Source organism: Papio anubis, chromosome 8 (assembly GCF_008728515.1).
Source record: "Papio anubis isolate 15944 chromosome 8, Panubis1.0, whole genome shotgun sequence".
In the NCBI taxonomy this organism is placed as follows: Eukaryota; Metazoa; Chordata; class Mammalia; order Primates; family Cercopithecidae; genus Papio; species Papio anubis.
This window is the reverse complement of record NC_044983.1, coordinates 21,126,514-21,142,661: the sequence shown is the minus strand read 5'-3', so window position 1 is coordinate 21,142,661 and position 16,148 is coordinate 21,126,514. Positions and strand designations below refer to the sequence as shown.

General features: G+C 51.4%; 2 protein-coding genes across 8 annotated transcripts in view; one reads left to right on the top strand and one right to left on the bottom strand.

The window, feature by feature from the left end:
• The window catches only part of TNFRSF10B (TNF receptor superfamily member 10b), a 52,483-nt gene extending 47,571 nt beyond the window's left edge, over positions 1-4,912 (top strand). For 3 of the 4 annotated variants that reach the window (XM_003902534.4, XM_009212702.3, XM_021942133.2), the window contains 2 exons: positions 776-848; positions 2,042-4,904. In XM_003902534.4, the coding sequence (XP_003902583.2) occupies positions 776-848; positions 2,042-2,361 (393 nt within the window). In that variant the 3' untranslated portion in view covers positions 2,362-4,904. Of the gene's footprint in view, positions 1-775; positions 849-2,041 lie in introns of all 4 variants that reach the window. The other variant, XM_009212700.4, reaches the window with a different exon arrangement.
• Positions 4,849-16,148, bottom strand: part of RHOBTB2 (Rho related BTB domain containing 2) — a 25,634-nt gene continuing 14,334 nt past the window's right edge. For 3 of the 4 annotated variants that reach the window (XM_021942131.2, XM_021942130.2, XM_021942132.2), the window contains exons 7-10: positions 14,325-14,475; positions 10,264-10,352; positions 9,300-9,405; positions 6,612-7,805 (exon numbers count right to left, since the gene is read on the bottom strand). In XM_021942131.2, coding sequence (XP_021797823.1) covers positions 7,588-7,805; positions 9,300-9,405; positions 10,264-10,352; positions 14,325-14,475 — 564 coding nt within the window. In that variant the 3' untranslated portion in view covers positions 6,612-7,587. Of the gene's footprint in view, positions 7,806-9,299; positions 9,406-10,263; positions 10,353-14,324; positions 14,476-16,148 lie in introns of all 4 variants that reach the window. The other variant, XM_003902533.4, reaches the window with a different exon arrangement.

Genomic DNA, 16,148 nt, shown 5'->3' with positions numbered 1-16,148 from the left:
TTTTATTTTATTTTATATTTTATTTTATTATTTTATTTTATTTTTATTTTATTTTATTTTAGAGACAGGATCTCGCTATGTTGCCCAGGCTGGTCTCCAACTCCTGGGCTCAAGCAATCCTCACACCTCAGCCTCCCAGAGTGCTGGGATTACAGGTATTAGCCACCATGCCCAGCCTCTGCTATGTGTTTTAACATTCATCAGGGCTGGGTGCAGTGGCTCATGCCTGTCATCCCAACAATTTGGGAGACTGAGCCGGGCAGATCACTTGAGGTCAGGAGCTTGAGACTAGCCTGGCCAACATGGTGAAACCCTGTCTCTACTAAAAATACAAAAATAAAATACAAAAATTAGCTGGGCATGGTGGCACACACCTGTAATCCCAGTTACTTGGGAGGCTGAGGCAGGAGAATCTCTTGAACCCAGAGGTGGAGGTTGCAGTGAGCCAAGATCGCACCATTGCACTCCAGCCTGGGAGACAGAGTAAGACTCTGTCTCAAAAAAAAAAAAATCATCAGGACATATTCATTTTTAGGTATTACAGTTTAAACCTTGGGGTTTTAAAAATATACACTCCTAATCTAAAATATTGACTGCTGTATTGGCCTCCTTCCGAGAGTCTTGCCCCTTTGTTTCCTGTCTTGTTGCTGGAACTTTCAGAACAATGTTCTGGAAGTGACGTGCTGCAGGTCTCAGGGCTGGCTGGTGGTCTGGTTCAGTACTGGACTGCAGGACTCCTGGCTCTGACCAGGATGTTCTGCACTATGTGTTACAGGAACCGGCAGAAGCTGAAGGGCCTCCGAGGAGGGGGCAGCTGGTTCCAGTGAATGAAAACGACCCCACTGAGAGTAAGTGTTTTGCTCCTGGAGATGCAGCAGGAATGGAGGGAATAGGGACAGTGTCCTAATTTCTGTCCCCATAGGTGAGAGGGCTCTTCCAGAGTATTCCATGGAGGAAGCAGGGGGTCCTGTGGTATAGACCATCTGGACCCTAAACTGTCTTCTTCCATCTCTTCTCTCCACTCTACCTCATCCTCTCTGCGCCCTATCAATGACCCTAATGACTCTGTCCGTCCCCTTGTCCTCTCTCCTCCTTTGTTCAGGGTCTGATGTAGCCCCCGCCCCAGGGACCTCCTGAGGGGCTGGCCTGTCCTGCACAGCACCACTAACCCCAGTGGGCTAAGGAGCTCTTGACCTGTGCCTAAGCCCAATTTGCAGAGCTATTGTGTAAACGACATATGAATTCCAAAGACTTAATGCAGAAAAGAGTGGAAAATATTTCACTCATAATTTTTGTATATTGATTGTATATTAAATTATATTTTAAATATATTCAGTACCATACGTTGAAATGAATGTCGCTTGTTTCTGACTTTTTAAAATGAGGCTGTTGGAAAACATAGCTTTGTGTTCCTGGCCCCGTCTATCTCTAAGGACGGCGGGGCGCATCATGTTGCACACACATCTCATTTAATCCCTCATTGTCCCAGGATCTGGGCAGCGTTGCTCAGTCTTTGGGTTCGCTTCTTGCTCAGAGTCTGTTTGCCTCCACCTAGCTCTGCGCTAGCACCAGGAAGTGAGGCCGAGCTGGGTGAAAACAGAGGTCCCCTGTCCCAGGGCCTGTGCTTTGCACAGATGCAGACATGGCCGCCCTGGGACCTGCTCCCATGGCAAGCGGAGCCCAGACAGCCTCTTTCCTCTGAGCTCCCGCTGCAGCCACTCTCTCTCCCTCCCTCGGGCTCTCACCCATTTTGCTTTCTGCCTCTGTAGGGTTCATCCATTCTCCCCTGGTGGGTTCTCAGCTCTGCGTGAGGGCTGATTCTCTGATGACTTTGACTCCCCGAAGCACCTTGGGTGCGGGGGAGGCCAAGCAGTGTGGGAGCGCTTTCTGTGGATTGGAAGTGGGTGGGCGCTGGAGCGGCAGGTTTGCCGACACACAGGACTGTCCAGGTTCCCCGCCTTGGGTTCTGGGCCTGATGTGGGATCCTCTGCCCTTTCTGAGTCCCAACTCACCTGGCTTTCTCTGTGGCTTTCTCCACCAGCTCTGAGACAGTGCTTCGATGACTTTGCAGCCATCGTGCCCTTTGACGCCTGGGAGCCGCTCGTGAGGCAGCTGGGCCTCACGGACAACGAGATAAAGGTGGCCAAAGCTGAGGCAGCAAGCTCCAGGGACACCTTGTACGTGATGCTGATAAAGTGGGTCAACAAAACCGGGCGGGCCGCCTCTGTCAACACCCTGCTGGATGCCTTGGAGACGCTGGAAGAGAGACTTGCCAAGCAGAAGATTCAGGACCGCTTGTTGAGCTCCGGAAAGTTCATGTATCTAGAAGATAATGCAGACTCTGCCACGTCTTCAGTGTGAATCTCTTGAGGAAATCAGACCTTCCCTGGTTACCTTTTTTCTGGAAAAAGCCCAACTGGACTCCAGCCAGTAGGAAACTACCACAATTGTCACATGACCGGTACTGGAAGACACTCTCCCATCCAACATCACCCAGTGGATGGAACATCCTGGGACTTTTTCGCTGCACATGGAATTATTTTTATAAGCGGAATGTGAACACTATGTAAATACCTAGATCATTCTATGTTTGTGTGTATTTTGAGATTTGGTTTGGGATGTCCTATTGTCTTTACAGCACTTTATCCTAATATAAACGCTTTATTTATTGATGTGGGCTACACTGCAAGATCTATCTGGCTTAGCATTTACGCAGTTGATGTCCAACTTCACTTGACACTATATGATGTGAATTTGTTTCGGGGGAAGGGGGAGTGGTTCACTCTGTCTCCCAGGCTGGAGTGCAATGGTGCAATCTTGGCTCACTATAGCCTTGACCTCTCAGGCTCAAGCAATTCTCCCACCTCAGCCGTCCAAATAGCTGGGACCACAGGCGTGTCCCACCACGCCCGGCTAATTTTTTGTATTTTGTCTAGATATGGGGGGGCTCTCTATGTTGCTCAGGGTGGTCTCGAACTCCTGGACTCAAGCAGTCCGCCCACCTCAGACTCCCAAAGTGCTGGAATTAGAGGCATGAGCCCCAGCACCTGGCCTTACCTTTCTACTTTTATAATTCTGTATGTGATTATTTTATGAATATGAAGAAACTTTAGTAAATGTACTTGTTTACACAGTTATGTGAATGGATTAGGTAAACAAAATGAGGAGACGTACAATGGGGGAAGAAGAAAAAGTCCTCTGTAGGAAGTCACTGTCTGGGTTCCAGTTCTCCCTCAGATGTACTTTGGTTTCAATGACTGGCAACTTCTAAAGGGGCCAGCCTTTTGAACTGGACAACCTTACAAGTATATGAGTATTATTTATAGGTAGTTGTTTACATGTGAGTCGGGACCAAAGAGAACTGGATCCATGTGAAGTCCTGTGTGTGACTGGTCCCTACCTGGGCAGTCTCATTTGCACCTGTAGCCCCTATGTATGGACAGGCTGGGACTGAGGCAGACGGGTTAGATCACATACAGCAAATAGGGTCTATGTCATATCCCATTTCCAGTGAATGTAGTGAACTTGAGCCCTGTTTAGGTTCAAGAGAAAGAGGACAAAATCTGTCTCCCACGTCTGCCATGGCATCAAGGGGGAAGAATAGATGGTGCTTGGGAGTTGTATGAAATGGTTGCCATCTCAGGAGTAGATGGCCCAGCTCACTTCTGGTGATCTGTCACCCTGAGCCACTGAGTTGCATTTTAGGGTACAGAGTCCCTACTTGAGGAGCTTGGCCCGTCTGTAAGCATCTGACTCATCTCAGAAATATCAGTTCTTAAACACTGTGGCGACAGGACCTAGAATGGCTGACGCATTAAGGTTTTGTTCTTGTGTCCTGTTCTATTATTGTTTTAAGACCTCACTAACCATTTCAGCCTCTTTCTAACAAACCCTTCTCCACAGTATTTCAGTCATGGCAGGATCATTTAAGCAGGTAGTCATTCCAGGAGTTTTTGGTCTTTTCTGTCTCAAGGCATTGTGTGTAGTTTTGTTCCGGGACTGGTTTGGTGGGGACAAAGTTGGAATTGCCTGAAGATCACACATTCAGACTGTTGTGTCCGTGGAGTTTTAGGAGTGGGTGGCCTTTCTGGTCTTTGCACTTCCATCCTCTCCCACTTCCATCTGGCGTCCCACGCATTGTCCCCTGCACTTCTGGAATGCACCAGTTGCTGCTACCTCCTGGTCTTTGCCTTTGCTGCGCCTTCTGTGCAGGACGCTCAGCCTCAGGGCTCAGAGGGAGCCAGTCTGGTCCCAGCTCCCTTGTCCTTTCCACAGAGGCCTTCCTTGAAGATATATCTAAAGTGTCAGCCTTATCAGTGTTTAAGATTATTCTTTATTTTTTATTTTTTGAGACAGAATCACACTCTCTCACCCAGGCTGGAGTGCAACGGCGTGATCTGGGCTCACCGCAACCTCCGCCTCCTGGGTTCAAGCGATTCTCGTGCCTCAGCCTCCAGAGTAGCTGGGATTACAGGCACCTGCCATCACGCCTGGCTAATTTTTGTATTTTTAGTAGAGACGGGGTTACACCACGTTGGTCAGGCTGGTCTTGAACTCCCGACCTCAGGTGATCCACCTCTTCCTCCCAAAGTGCTGGGATTACAGGCGTGAGCCACCACACCAGGCCAAGCTATTCTTTTAAAGTAAGCTTCCTGACAACATGAAATAATTGGGGTTTTTTGTTGTTTAGTTACGTTAGGTTTTGCTATATTCCCAGGCCAAATAGCATGTGATACAGGACAGCCACTTACAGTGTGTCACTCATGGTTGGTGTCCTTTCATGCTTCTGCCCTGTCAAAGGTCCCTATCTGAAATGTTATAGTACAAACAATACAAGGAAGCACATTGTGTACAAAATATTTATGTATTTATGAATTCATGACCAAATTAAATATGAAACCTTATATAAAAAGAGGTGTGGTTTTTGTCTCCCGCCCCCAACCTCGCCTCCTCCTGTGAATCAGCTCTTGAGTGACAGGCCAGGGCTGTGCTCCTGCTGGGACTCCTTCCTTCCTCCCTCCCCTCTGTTTTCAAGATTGGCCTGCTGGGGGTGTTTTCCTGCATCCAGGAATTCTCTGGAGTTCAAAGAGCTAGGTTCCTGGGGACTGGGATTCATACTTCCTTCCCCTCTCTCTCCTGCCTGCTCCTCCCTCTGGGGACAGGGACACCAGTGCTGGCCTGGTTTACCCACAGCCTCCCAGGAGGGTTCTCTGGGCTGCCGGGTTGTATCTGGTTCCGACAGCTCTCGGGGAAGGGGCGGTGGGTCCCTTAAGTTGGGGGGCCGGCCCTTTTCTCAGGGAGCCCAGTGGTCACTCTCCTACGGCTTCCTACAGCCCTGGGCCGACCTTCACTTTCTCTGCCCCGGCCTTCCCTGCACCCCCACTAGGATACCCAGGTTGCTCAGCCCTGCAGGCACCTAGACCTATTTCCCATTCCCCTTGCCCTGGAGGACCCGTTCTCCCTCTCATCCACAGCTTCTGGGAGGCCCAGGCGTTCCCCAATGCTGTCCGCCTTCCCTAGAGGGGAGGTGGAAGCGCTCCAGGCTCCCACTTCCGTCCCCGCTGCCCTGCCCGTGGGCTTTTGGCCCTCACTTGGAGCCCTGGGCTGCGCTGAGCCGCAGGGAGGCCGAGCAGCCTGTAGAGGGCAGCACACGCATGGCTTTCCAGCCAGCCGCCCTGGAGGCCCGTGGAGGGGAGGCAGCCACAGTCCTGGAGGAGCCTGGGCAGGGACAACATGGCTCCCCCCAGGGTTAGAGCCGCTTGTCCTCCAGCCGCCTGCTCTCTCTTGATGGGGATTTAACCTCTGGTCACTAGGTCCTGCCGGCTGCCTTTGTTTCGGGTTAGCTCTATACCAGGCCTAACCAGCGTTTTGCTGGAGCCCACCCCTGGGCCAGGCCCTCTCAGCTAGAACATCTTTCTCAGGCGAGGCGACTCCTGAGCTCCGAGCCCACAGCCCCACTGCCTCCTGGCTCTGCCCCTCCTCCGTGGGACTCCATCTTTTACACCTAAAAAGGGTGTGGGTAGTGAAATTTGAGTCAGGGTTAGAAAACGGAAAGGGGCAATTGTGGCCCAGCTTTTGCCCCATGGGGGCTGGGAGCTAGTTTCAATCCCCCACATTCCTCCAGCCCTGCCCTCCTCCTCTCTAGACCAACCCTGCTTTTCCTCCTGCTCCATTCTCCCTCTTCTCCTTCCCCTTATCCCACCCCAGCAGTAATAAGGCGGTGTCCTTTCACTACAGGCCCGTGCCCCTTCCCCTGACCTTTGGCCCCTATTGCAGCCCCCCCAAAAACACCCACCATAAGCACCCTGTGGGGTGATCCTCTGAAGGCAAGGAAGGGAGCCTGCAGTCTCCAGATGGGCAAAAGCAAGAGTCCGGTGCCATTTGAGCCTGGAGACCAAACCCCTCTTTGCTGCCAGCCCCGGCCCCTCAATCACCAGCCCTCTGGAGGCCAGGCCCCTGTGCTGCCCTCGGAGCCAGCTGGCAGGGTCAGGGCCTCCGCAGTCAAAGAAGTACCGAGTCCTTTCCTGAAAGGCATTGAAGTCGATTCTGCAACCTAAATCTTCACCTCCTCATCATGGGGCCTCTGTTTATAGAAATGTGAGCTAGGCAGGGGCTTTTTCTGGTTTTCATTCTTTGGAGGGATAGAGGACAGAGTGTTTGTTGGTGACTTTTTGTTTCGGTTTCAGTTTGGTTGTTGTTGGGTTTTGTTTTTTGCTAATTTTGCCCCACCCTATAAAAAGCAGTGCCACCCAGAGGCAGGGGAGGGCCCTGAGGAACACGGGGTCGCTGTGCACTCATTCCTACTTCCTTCTCCACCTGTCCCAGCTGCTTTCTTTGGTTCCCATCTCCAAATCTGAGGGTAAAGGAGGGGTGAGGGAGAAGTTTCTTGTTGCACCAAGAGGCACTGCTTCTAGGCCTGGAGCTCCGAATGACCTCTGTCCCCATTCTCAGGCCTGTGCCAGCACAGCCCCCCGGGACAGAGGGACGCTGGCAGGATGCAGGCCTTTCCATGTCTGGCCTTTTGCAGCTGGACCCCGGGATGTAGAAGCCTTGAGTTGGGCTCTGAAGGCTCAATTTCTACCCTGACTTCTCCAGTAAGGATGTGAGTAGACTTCGTGTGGAAATGTCCACAAAACAAATGCAACACTCAAGTCCATCGGTGGAAAGACATGGCCAACAGGGCCAGGAGCCTCGAGGATCACTTCTGCTTGCTGGGAGGGGGGGCTGCCTCCCTGGCCAGAGCAGCAACCAAGACACACAGAGAAGCCCTCGAGGCTGGGAGGCTTTCCCTTTGACTCTAGGGCTCTCAAACCCAGAGATAAAATGCCAGAGCGCTTTGCTCCTCCAAGCAGTTGTCTCCTGTCCTGCTTTGGGTCTGGGAACCTCTGCAGGTGGTTCCCGTTCTGCTCCACAGGGCCCGGCTCCTCTCTGGCTGAGCCACGGTGGCTGGTAAGAAGAGCTGCACCCTGTGGGTCCTGGTTACGTGGGCCCCCGGTCCCTGTAAGGTGGATGGGGTGATGCGGAAGAGCAGAGGGGCGAGGGCGGACGGGGACAACAGCAGCAGGGTCAGAAGAGGGTGGCAGCATCTCAGACCACAGCCGAGGAGGAAGATGGGGACGAGGAGGAGGCTGCCGAGGAGGACGGGGAGGATGGACTGTTCCAGAAGAGCCAACGCCGCTTGGGCTGCCGCTTGAGGTGGAGGTAGTCCTCCTTCTCACGCTCCTTCCGTGCCCGCTGGTAATGATCTTCCTCCTTCAGGTACCACACAGGTGGCCACCGATGCTTCTCGAAATACTCCTGGTTTTCTGGAACAGAGAACAGTGCAGCTTGGTTAGAAAGGAGGCAGAGGGACAAGAGGAGCGTGGGACACCAGTCCCACCCCACCACAAGGCCTGCAGCAGGCCCCCAGCCCAGCCCCCAACACATTCCCATGGCCCACGGCACATGAGCCTCTGAGGCAAGCAAAGTGCCCAAAAAGCAGGGCTGAAAGTCAGCACTGGGGAAGCTGAGTCCCTTTACAAAGACGGGAGCGATCTAGACAAGGGCTGCCTGTGCATTGGGAATGAAACGGACAGAGGTGAAGGATAAGGGAGAAGGGGTAAGCGAATGTCGGCCAGGAGATACTCAGCATGGTTAGGGGATGAGTGGAAGTTTCTGGCCAGAGCTGAGGTTCGGGGGGGAATATGGAGTCAGGGCACAGCAGGACACAGCAGCAGACCAGAGGAACGGCTCGCCTTATTCTGCAGGGTACAGGGGGCCGTGGAAGACTACTGTTTCAATGGAAGGTCTGGAACCAGGCAGTGATGCTATTGGACCTGTGCTCTAGAAACAAAATGCTAGGCTGGGCGTGGTGGCTCACGCCTATAATCCTAGCACTTTGGGAAGCTGAGGCAGGTGGACTGCCTGAGGTCAGGAGTTTGAGACCAGCCTGGGCACCATGGTGAAACCCCGTCTCTACTAAAATACAAAAAATTAGCCGGGCGTGGTGGTGGGTGCCTGTAATCCCAGCTACTCGGGAGGCTGAGGCATGAGAATAGCCTGAACCCAGGAGGCAGAGGTTGCAGTGAGCTGAGATTATGCCACTGTACTCCAGCCTGAGTAACAGAGCTAGACTGTCTCAAAACAATAAATAATTTTTTTTTTAAAGGGTTGTAGTAGTGAAAAGGAGAGCTCGGGGTGAAGACTCAGCAGCATGCAGCAAAAACATGCAACAGGGAGGAGGGTCACGGCAGTGCGGAGGGAGCCCAGAGAGGACCCCATGGAAAGAGTGGCAGACCCCTCAGGGAGGCCAGGGATGCCTCTCCCTGGAGGCTGTGCAGTTCCTGTTGAGCTCTAGGGCCTAAGAAATTAATCAAGAAGAGACAAGAGGCCTCGGAGGATGCCCAGACCTGGGTGGTCCAAGCTGTGGCCTGTGCCCATTCCTGGATTGTACAATCAATTTAGTGGGCCATGAGCATGATTAAAAAGATGTATATATTTTCCTATATGTGTCCTGGGTCACAAGATGAAATGTATTTCTTATTATGGTATTCTGTCCAGAAAAGTCTGAAATCGACCAACTCTAGTCCAGTATCCTCTTCATACCTCTGAGAATGGGAAGCCAGAGAGGCAGGATGAGAAGCCTCCAGGCCAGTGCTTTTCCTGGGGCCCCTTGGCTTGGCTGGAGGCTCCTTTGCAGGCTGCTCCCAGCCCCAAGGTCAAGGATCACTGGCAGCCTCCGGGTCCCTGGGATTACATGGGAGCTGTGGACCCCTAAGGGGAGGGCAGCAGGTACTGCCAGGGCTGGCCCCGATGCTCACCTGGGGACATGGCCTTCATGTCTCGGGGGAACTTGCGGCATACGTTGTTGTAGTTGGTGCAGATGTGGTGGAGACACCAGTCGGCCAGCTGGTACGCACAGTGGAACTGGGGACAGAAGGGAAGAGCATCTGTACTGAAATCCCCAGGGGAGAAGGTCTGCATAGACACCTCCAGCTGCCTTCAGAGCTGAAGCTCTGGTGCAGGGCGGGCAGCGGCCCTGCAGTCCTAGAGAGCCTGCGCCAGAGGCAAGGCCACACAAAACTGAGAAGGATGATGCTGCCTCAGGCTCCTTGGCACCACCGCCAGCACCACCATCGTCTCACCTCTGTTCTGCCCACTCCTGGCATCCTCGCTGCAGACTCCAGAGCCCTATGTAGTGGCTTCATACTGCATCTGCCCTCCTCAGATCTCACCCCACGTGACTTGCCTCTCCTCCGCATCCAGGACCAAGGCAGCCTGTACCAAGGCACTGACAATGAGCTGAGGGAGCTGCCTTCCCAGGGGTGTCTGCAAGCCCTGCGTGAGCCATGCTTCCATTCTACACGCTAATCTTTGGTGGCTGAATTTCTGGCACGGTGAAGGCCAGTGTGGGAGATTTGGCTTGTCTGTTTGGGATTAAGGGAGTGAGCGGTTAATTTCAGATGGAGAGTCCTCACTGCCCCTTAAATGACCTCAGGCAGGCAGCAACCATGTGTAAGCCTGAGCCTGGGGTTCCCTCTCCAGCCCTACTGCCGCCTAAAGTCTCATTCCTTTCCCGCTTGGCCAGCTCCCCTCTGGGTACATCAGGAGTTCCCCAGCTGCTTCCTGGCATGGAGGAGGAGATAGGCTCTGCACAGTCAAAGAGCCCAGTCCGATGATAGGTTCTCCCGCATAGACTGCCTTCCACCCCTTCCCACTCACAGCCAATGGGCAGGCAGAGTGTAGAATTGAGACTGTTGTAGATTCCCTCCTCTGCCATGATACCTGAGCCAGTTCCAGGAACACAAGGACGTCCCCATCGATGTCCACCATCATCTGGGTCGCTTCCATCAGCCCGGTCACTGTGTACTGCTCTGTGACACACACGGCCACCAATCAGCTGAAGAAGCACATGACCCGCGCTCACCCTGCCCCCCCACGTCCCCCAGCTCACTGCAGGGCAAGGAAAACCAGGGCCCAGGCAGGTCCTCACGGGCCCGGAAAGGCCCCAGGCTATGAAGTCTGCTGCCACCAGGGGGACCCCAGGGAGGAGAGCAAGACCTCAACGGGGTGGGGTAGGAAGAGTAGGAGGACATTAGAATTATCTTAAGAGGATTTTTCAAACTACGTATGTCCTGCGACATAATCTGACATAGGTAGGGTCAAAGTTCCCAATAGAACCAGCCTCTGATACAAAAGGGAGAGTGTGTGAAACCTCATGTCTGCTGATCACAGAAAAAGGCTGAGAACTGTGAGTTAGAACTAGGAGTTAAGTTTAGTTGTTTGCTTTAATTTACATTTTGTAACAAATTGTGTACTAACCTTGCATTTTAAGTTAAAACATTTATATTGAAGAAGTAAACACCTTTGGTTCTGAATTTTAATTAGAAGCATCAGTATAAACTCGTGGTATCTTATCTTTAAAAAGATCAATATATTTCCCAGCTCTGCCCACAGAAAAGACCTAGAAACAACAGTCTTCCCAGTACAATGAGCATTCCTAGTGCACACAAATACCAGTTCCACTTCCAACACAAGAAACCAGGACTTCTGGAGAAATGGCTGATTCCAGGTCTAGGGCACAGAACGTTCAACAGGAACCTAGAACATCCCATCATTCCAGATAGAGAGGAAGCTCGTAAGACTCGAGCCAAGCCAAAGAGTGCAGGATTTGAGCCTCAGTGAGGATAACTGCAATTAACTGAAACCAATCAAGAATGTTCAGATCTAAGAGATCATAATAATACTTCAAAAACAAACAACCGGCCAGGCACGGTGGCTCACGCCTATACTCCCAGCACTTTGGGAGGCCAGGGCGGGTGGATCACTTGAGGCCAGGAGTTTGAGACCAGCCTGGCCAACATGGTGAAACCCCGTCTCTATTAAAAATACAAAAATTAGCTGGACGTGTTGATAGGTGCCTGTAATCCCAGCTACTCGGGCGACTGGGGCATGAGAATCTCCTGAACCTGGGAGGTGAAAGTTTCAGTGAGCCAAGATCACGCCACTATGCTCCAGCCCAGGTGACAGTTAAGATTCCATCTCCAAAAATAATTTTAAAAAGTAAAAAATAATGTAAAAAACCATACTGTAGTGTTTAATGACACACACTTGGATGATAAAACTATAAAGGAAAGTAAGGAAATATGCCCATAAAAAGTACCATAAAAAAAAGGAGTACTAGGCAAAGGGCTTCCTCTTAGGGAGGAGAGAGGGGTCTGTGAGAGAGGAGGGAGAGGCAGAGGACTTCTGGTGGCCGGCAAGATTCTAGTTCCTGACATAGGTCATGATTAGAAAGGCATTTTGCTTTATAATAATTCATTAAACTAGGCCAGGCTTGGTGGCCCACGCCTGTAATCACAGCACTTTGGGTAGCTGAGATGGGAGGATCACTTGAGGATGGAGTTTAAGACCAGTTCAGGCAACACAGCGAGACCTCATCTCTGCAAAAAATTTAAAAATTAGGCCAGGTGCCGTGGCTCACGCCTGTAATCCCAGCACTTTGGGAGGCTAAGGCGGGTGGATCACTTGAGGTCAGGAGTTCAAGACCAGCCTGGCCAACATGGCAAAACCCCATCTCAAATTACAAAAATGAGCTGGGTGTGGTGGCGTGCACCTGTAGTCCCAGCTACTCAGGAGGCTGAGGCAGGAGAATTGCTTGAACCCAGGAGGCAGAGGGTGCAGTGAGCCAGGATCACACCACTGCGCTCCAGCCTGGGCGACAGAGTGAGACTCTGTGTCAAAAATAAAAAATAAAAATAAATTTAAAAATTAGCTGGGTGTGATGAGCAGGCCCATAGTCCAAGCCACTTGGGGAGCTGAGTTGGGATGATCACTTGAGCCCAGGAATTTGAGGCTGCAGTGAACTATGATCAGGCTGCTGCACTCCAGTCTAGGTGACAGAGCAAGATCCTGTCTCTAAAAAAAACATAATAACAACAATAATTCAGTGACCTGAACATATGTTTAATGTGCTTCTATGTATTTGTGTTCTACTGAATAAAAGTTTTCAGCTTGAATTAATGGCCTCACAGGAAGCATATCTCACAAAACTTAAACCATCGCCAATTATATCAAACTTGGCATCTTCCACTGATCCTTAGTAAGGCAGATATAAACATTTTTGTATATGTTCCCTAGTGTGTATCGATAATTTCAAGAAAAGTTACTTAACATTATTTTCAATAAGCCTTTCCATGCAGCAGTCCAGTTTCACATTTTTAATGACCACCACGTGAAAACTGCCTGTGTGTGCTTAACCAACGGTTTTTCTCTGACTTGCTTCCAATTGCCTGCCATGACGAAATGAACCTCTAGAAATAACTTTATGCGTTTTTCCCCTTTGGGTCATTTCTTTGGAGACAGTCTTTTAAAAGTGGAATTATTCCATCTAGGAATTTGAAGTTTTATGTGCTCTGGGAAGATCACACCATTGTTTCATGGAGAGCAGAAAAAGATACACTGTTGTAGCTGGGATCTTCAGAAGCCTCTCTTACTATCTGCCCCAAAGTCCCCTGTATCCCCTTCTGGGGCCCCTGGATTCCCTCTGCAGCCTCTGCTCTTAATATTCTGGTTCTGATCAATGATTTCTGCCTTCTTTCCATAACCCAGCCCCACCTCATCATTCATTTTTCCTTAGAGGATTGCTGTTTTCCCTCCTATCTGAACCTCGATCTTGATCATCTGCCTGGACCTCAGCAGCTCTGACACTGGGTCCTTCCCTGAACCTTAACTCAGTATGTGAGGATCTGCTCTCTGCCCCCCAACCTATGCAAGAATATTAACCTCGGCATCAACACCAGCACTGGTACCCATGCCACCACCACCACCAACTCAAATGCCAACTCCAACATGAACAAGAGCCGTCTGCCTGCCTGGGTCTCTGGCCCCAGGCTCCCTTCACCCCATGAGTACCACTTCTCTTCCCTGGCTCCTTGGACCCCGACTGCCTGCCACCGGCTTTCCCCCATGACTCAGTTCTTGCTCCACCTCAGAGAGCCCCTGAGATTGGTCCACACTAAAAGCTGAGCTCCAGCTCGCACAATCCGTGCAGGGACTAAGGAGCGGCAGGGATGTTTGTGTGCTGTTTCTGGAAGGAGGAAGAGAAGGTGATGTCAAAGTTAGGGGAAGAAGCAAAAAGGCAAAAGAAGAAGAAGGAAAATAAAAGGAAAGGAAGAAGGAGAACCACAGGGTAGAAATGTGGGAATTGTGTTCTGTTCTTTTTTGACTTCTTAAGCTTGTCCAAGTGAAGTCAAGCAAAGACCATAAAGCACTGTCATCGTCCACTTTTTGTTTGTTTTTGAGATGCAATTTCGCTTTGTCACCCAGGCTGGAGTGCAGTGGCGCAAATTCGGCTCACTGCAACCGCCACCTCCCACGTTCAAGCAATTCTCCTGCCTCAGCCTCCCAAGTAGCTGGGATTACAGGTGCCCACCACCAAACATGGCTAATTTTTATATTTTTAGTAGAGACGGGGTTTCACCATGTTGGCTAGGCTGGTCTTGAACTCCTGGCCTCAAGTGATCCACCCGCCTTGGCCTCCCAAAGTGCTGGGATTACAGGCATGGGCCATTGTGCCCAGCCTTATGTTCCATTTTGTTGGGCTGAAATCGCCTTTGGAGACAGCCTCTCAGGTGACCCCATCAAACAGGCCCCGCACACACCCTTCTTCACTCTATGTCCTCATCCAGAACTCTGTGCCCGTCAACAGATTCCATTTCATGTATGCTTAGTCCTTTGGACATCGGCTTGTCCCCAAGGAGGAGACAGGTAAGAGGAGAACATCGCACCTTGGGGTTTCCCTGGCCTCTCCTGTGGGGAGGTCCCCAAGCGCGCCGCTTAGTTACCTGTGAGGGCAACCAGGTGTGGCAGGCAGAGACGGTTGGCTAGGATGATGAGCTTCATGTCATCCAGGTCGGGGCTGGAGGTGAACATGCCCGTGTAGAGGTATTCTAGCACGGCCCGCATGCAGCTCTTGCTTGTGTAGGGAAACACCACCTGGGGCGGGAAGTAGCGAGCGGATAGCAATGAGGTCCTGCTTAGGAGAAGAGGAACTCAACCCTGAGGAACTGAAGAGCTCTGGCCTCATACCCGGGCTCCCTGAGACAGGCAGCCTTCCCTGTGCTGTGTGTGTATCTGCTAAGACCACCCCAACACCTGGCCCCTAGAGTGACAACCTGTGCCGAGCCCCAGTTTGCTTACAGCACCAGAGTACAGGACTCTACTATCATTTATGTGTTTATTTTTAGAAACAGGGTCTTGTTATGCCATCCAGGCTGGTCTCAAACTCCTGGTCTTAAGCATTCCTCCGGCCTCAGCCTCCTCAGTGGCTGGGACTATAGGCACAAGTCATGGCGTCCAGCTTCTAAATTCTTCCAAAGGGACCTGGATACTACTCACTGGCACCCTCTGGAAGCCGCTCTTGCTCGCGGGATGCTTGAAGGAGGCCTTCTGGTCACCTCAACCTACAGCCCAGCCCCTCCCATCCCTGCAGGGAACAGAAGTGGGATACAGAATAAGTAAGGCCCATGGCAGCTGACTTCTTTCTGTCTGCTCAAAGCTGCTGCTTGGGGCCTCCAGGATCTCTGGAGAGCAGTGCTGCAACACAAACTGCCTTCTCATCAGGCCCTCCAGGCTGTGCTGGGAACTGGCTAGAGCTTTAAAGCTGGCGTCTATAGTACCGAGAAGTGCCTGGGGCTGGCAGGCCCCTGGGGCCCGTGAGAGCTCCTAGTCTCACATTTTGTATATCCAAATCCTACTCCCACTTCAGAGACCAACTCCCAACGCTTCCACTTAGCCTTCCTTAAGTAATTCCTTCCCAGAAATCTTAGAAAATGCACATTCCACATCACAGGATGTGATGCAGCCTCGTGCTTGGTTCTGTTTTTCATTCAAGCATTTGGTGAGCACTTCCTAAGAGACTGGCGCTGACAGGGTTTTTGGCAGAAGGAAAAAGACCCAGTCCCTGCGCTCAGAAGCAGTTACAGAGCAGCAGGGAAAACTGTGTGGATGTTCAGAACTCCACGCGCCTGCAAGAAGTAGAACCTCATTAAGTACAAGGTTCGACACTCAGTGATGGGCAACTGAGGTCCAGGAGTTCAGAGCACACCAAGGGCTACTGCCCAGGCTACTCTGCTTGGAATGGAAAAGAGACCAAACCTAAGAGAATATTTCTAAGGACACACTGATAGGCTTCTTCCAACCCTAAGTTTCCAGTCTAGGTGCACGAGAAAGTGGTGGCATTATGAGAGCTGGAGGGGCACTGATTAGAGGGGCAGGTGGTTCTATTAAGTATGCTTTTCCTTCCCTTCCTTCCTCCCTCCCTTCCTTCCTTCTTTTCTTTCTCTCTCTCTTTCTTCTTTTTTTTTTTTGTGGAGATGGTACCTGTGTTTCCCAGGCAGGTCTCAAACTCCTGGGCTCAGGCAATCCTCCCACCTCAGCCCTTCAAAGTGCTGGGATTACAGGTGTGAGCCACCACCTAGGCCTGTTTTCTGTATTTTGATGCTTTGACAACTAAAGCCTTGCTGGCCCTATAGGGACTGCCTTCCCCAGCGCTGGCTAGGTCCTAGAAATAGTGAAGGAGTTGCCTGCAAGCGTGCCTTTCATATGCAAACCAACCAATCCAGAGCCCACAGTCCACCACCTCCCCTATGGGCTCTCACACTCCAGGC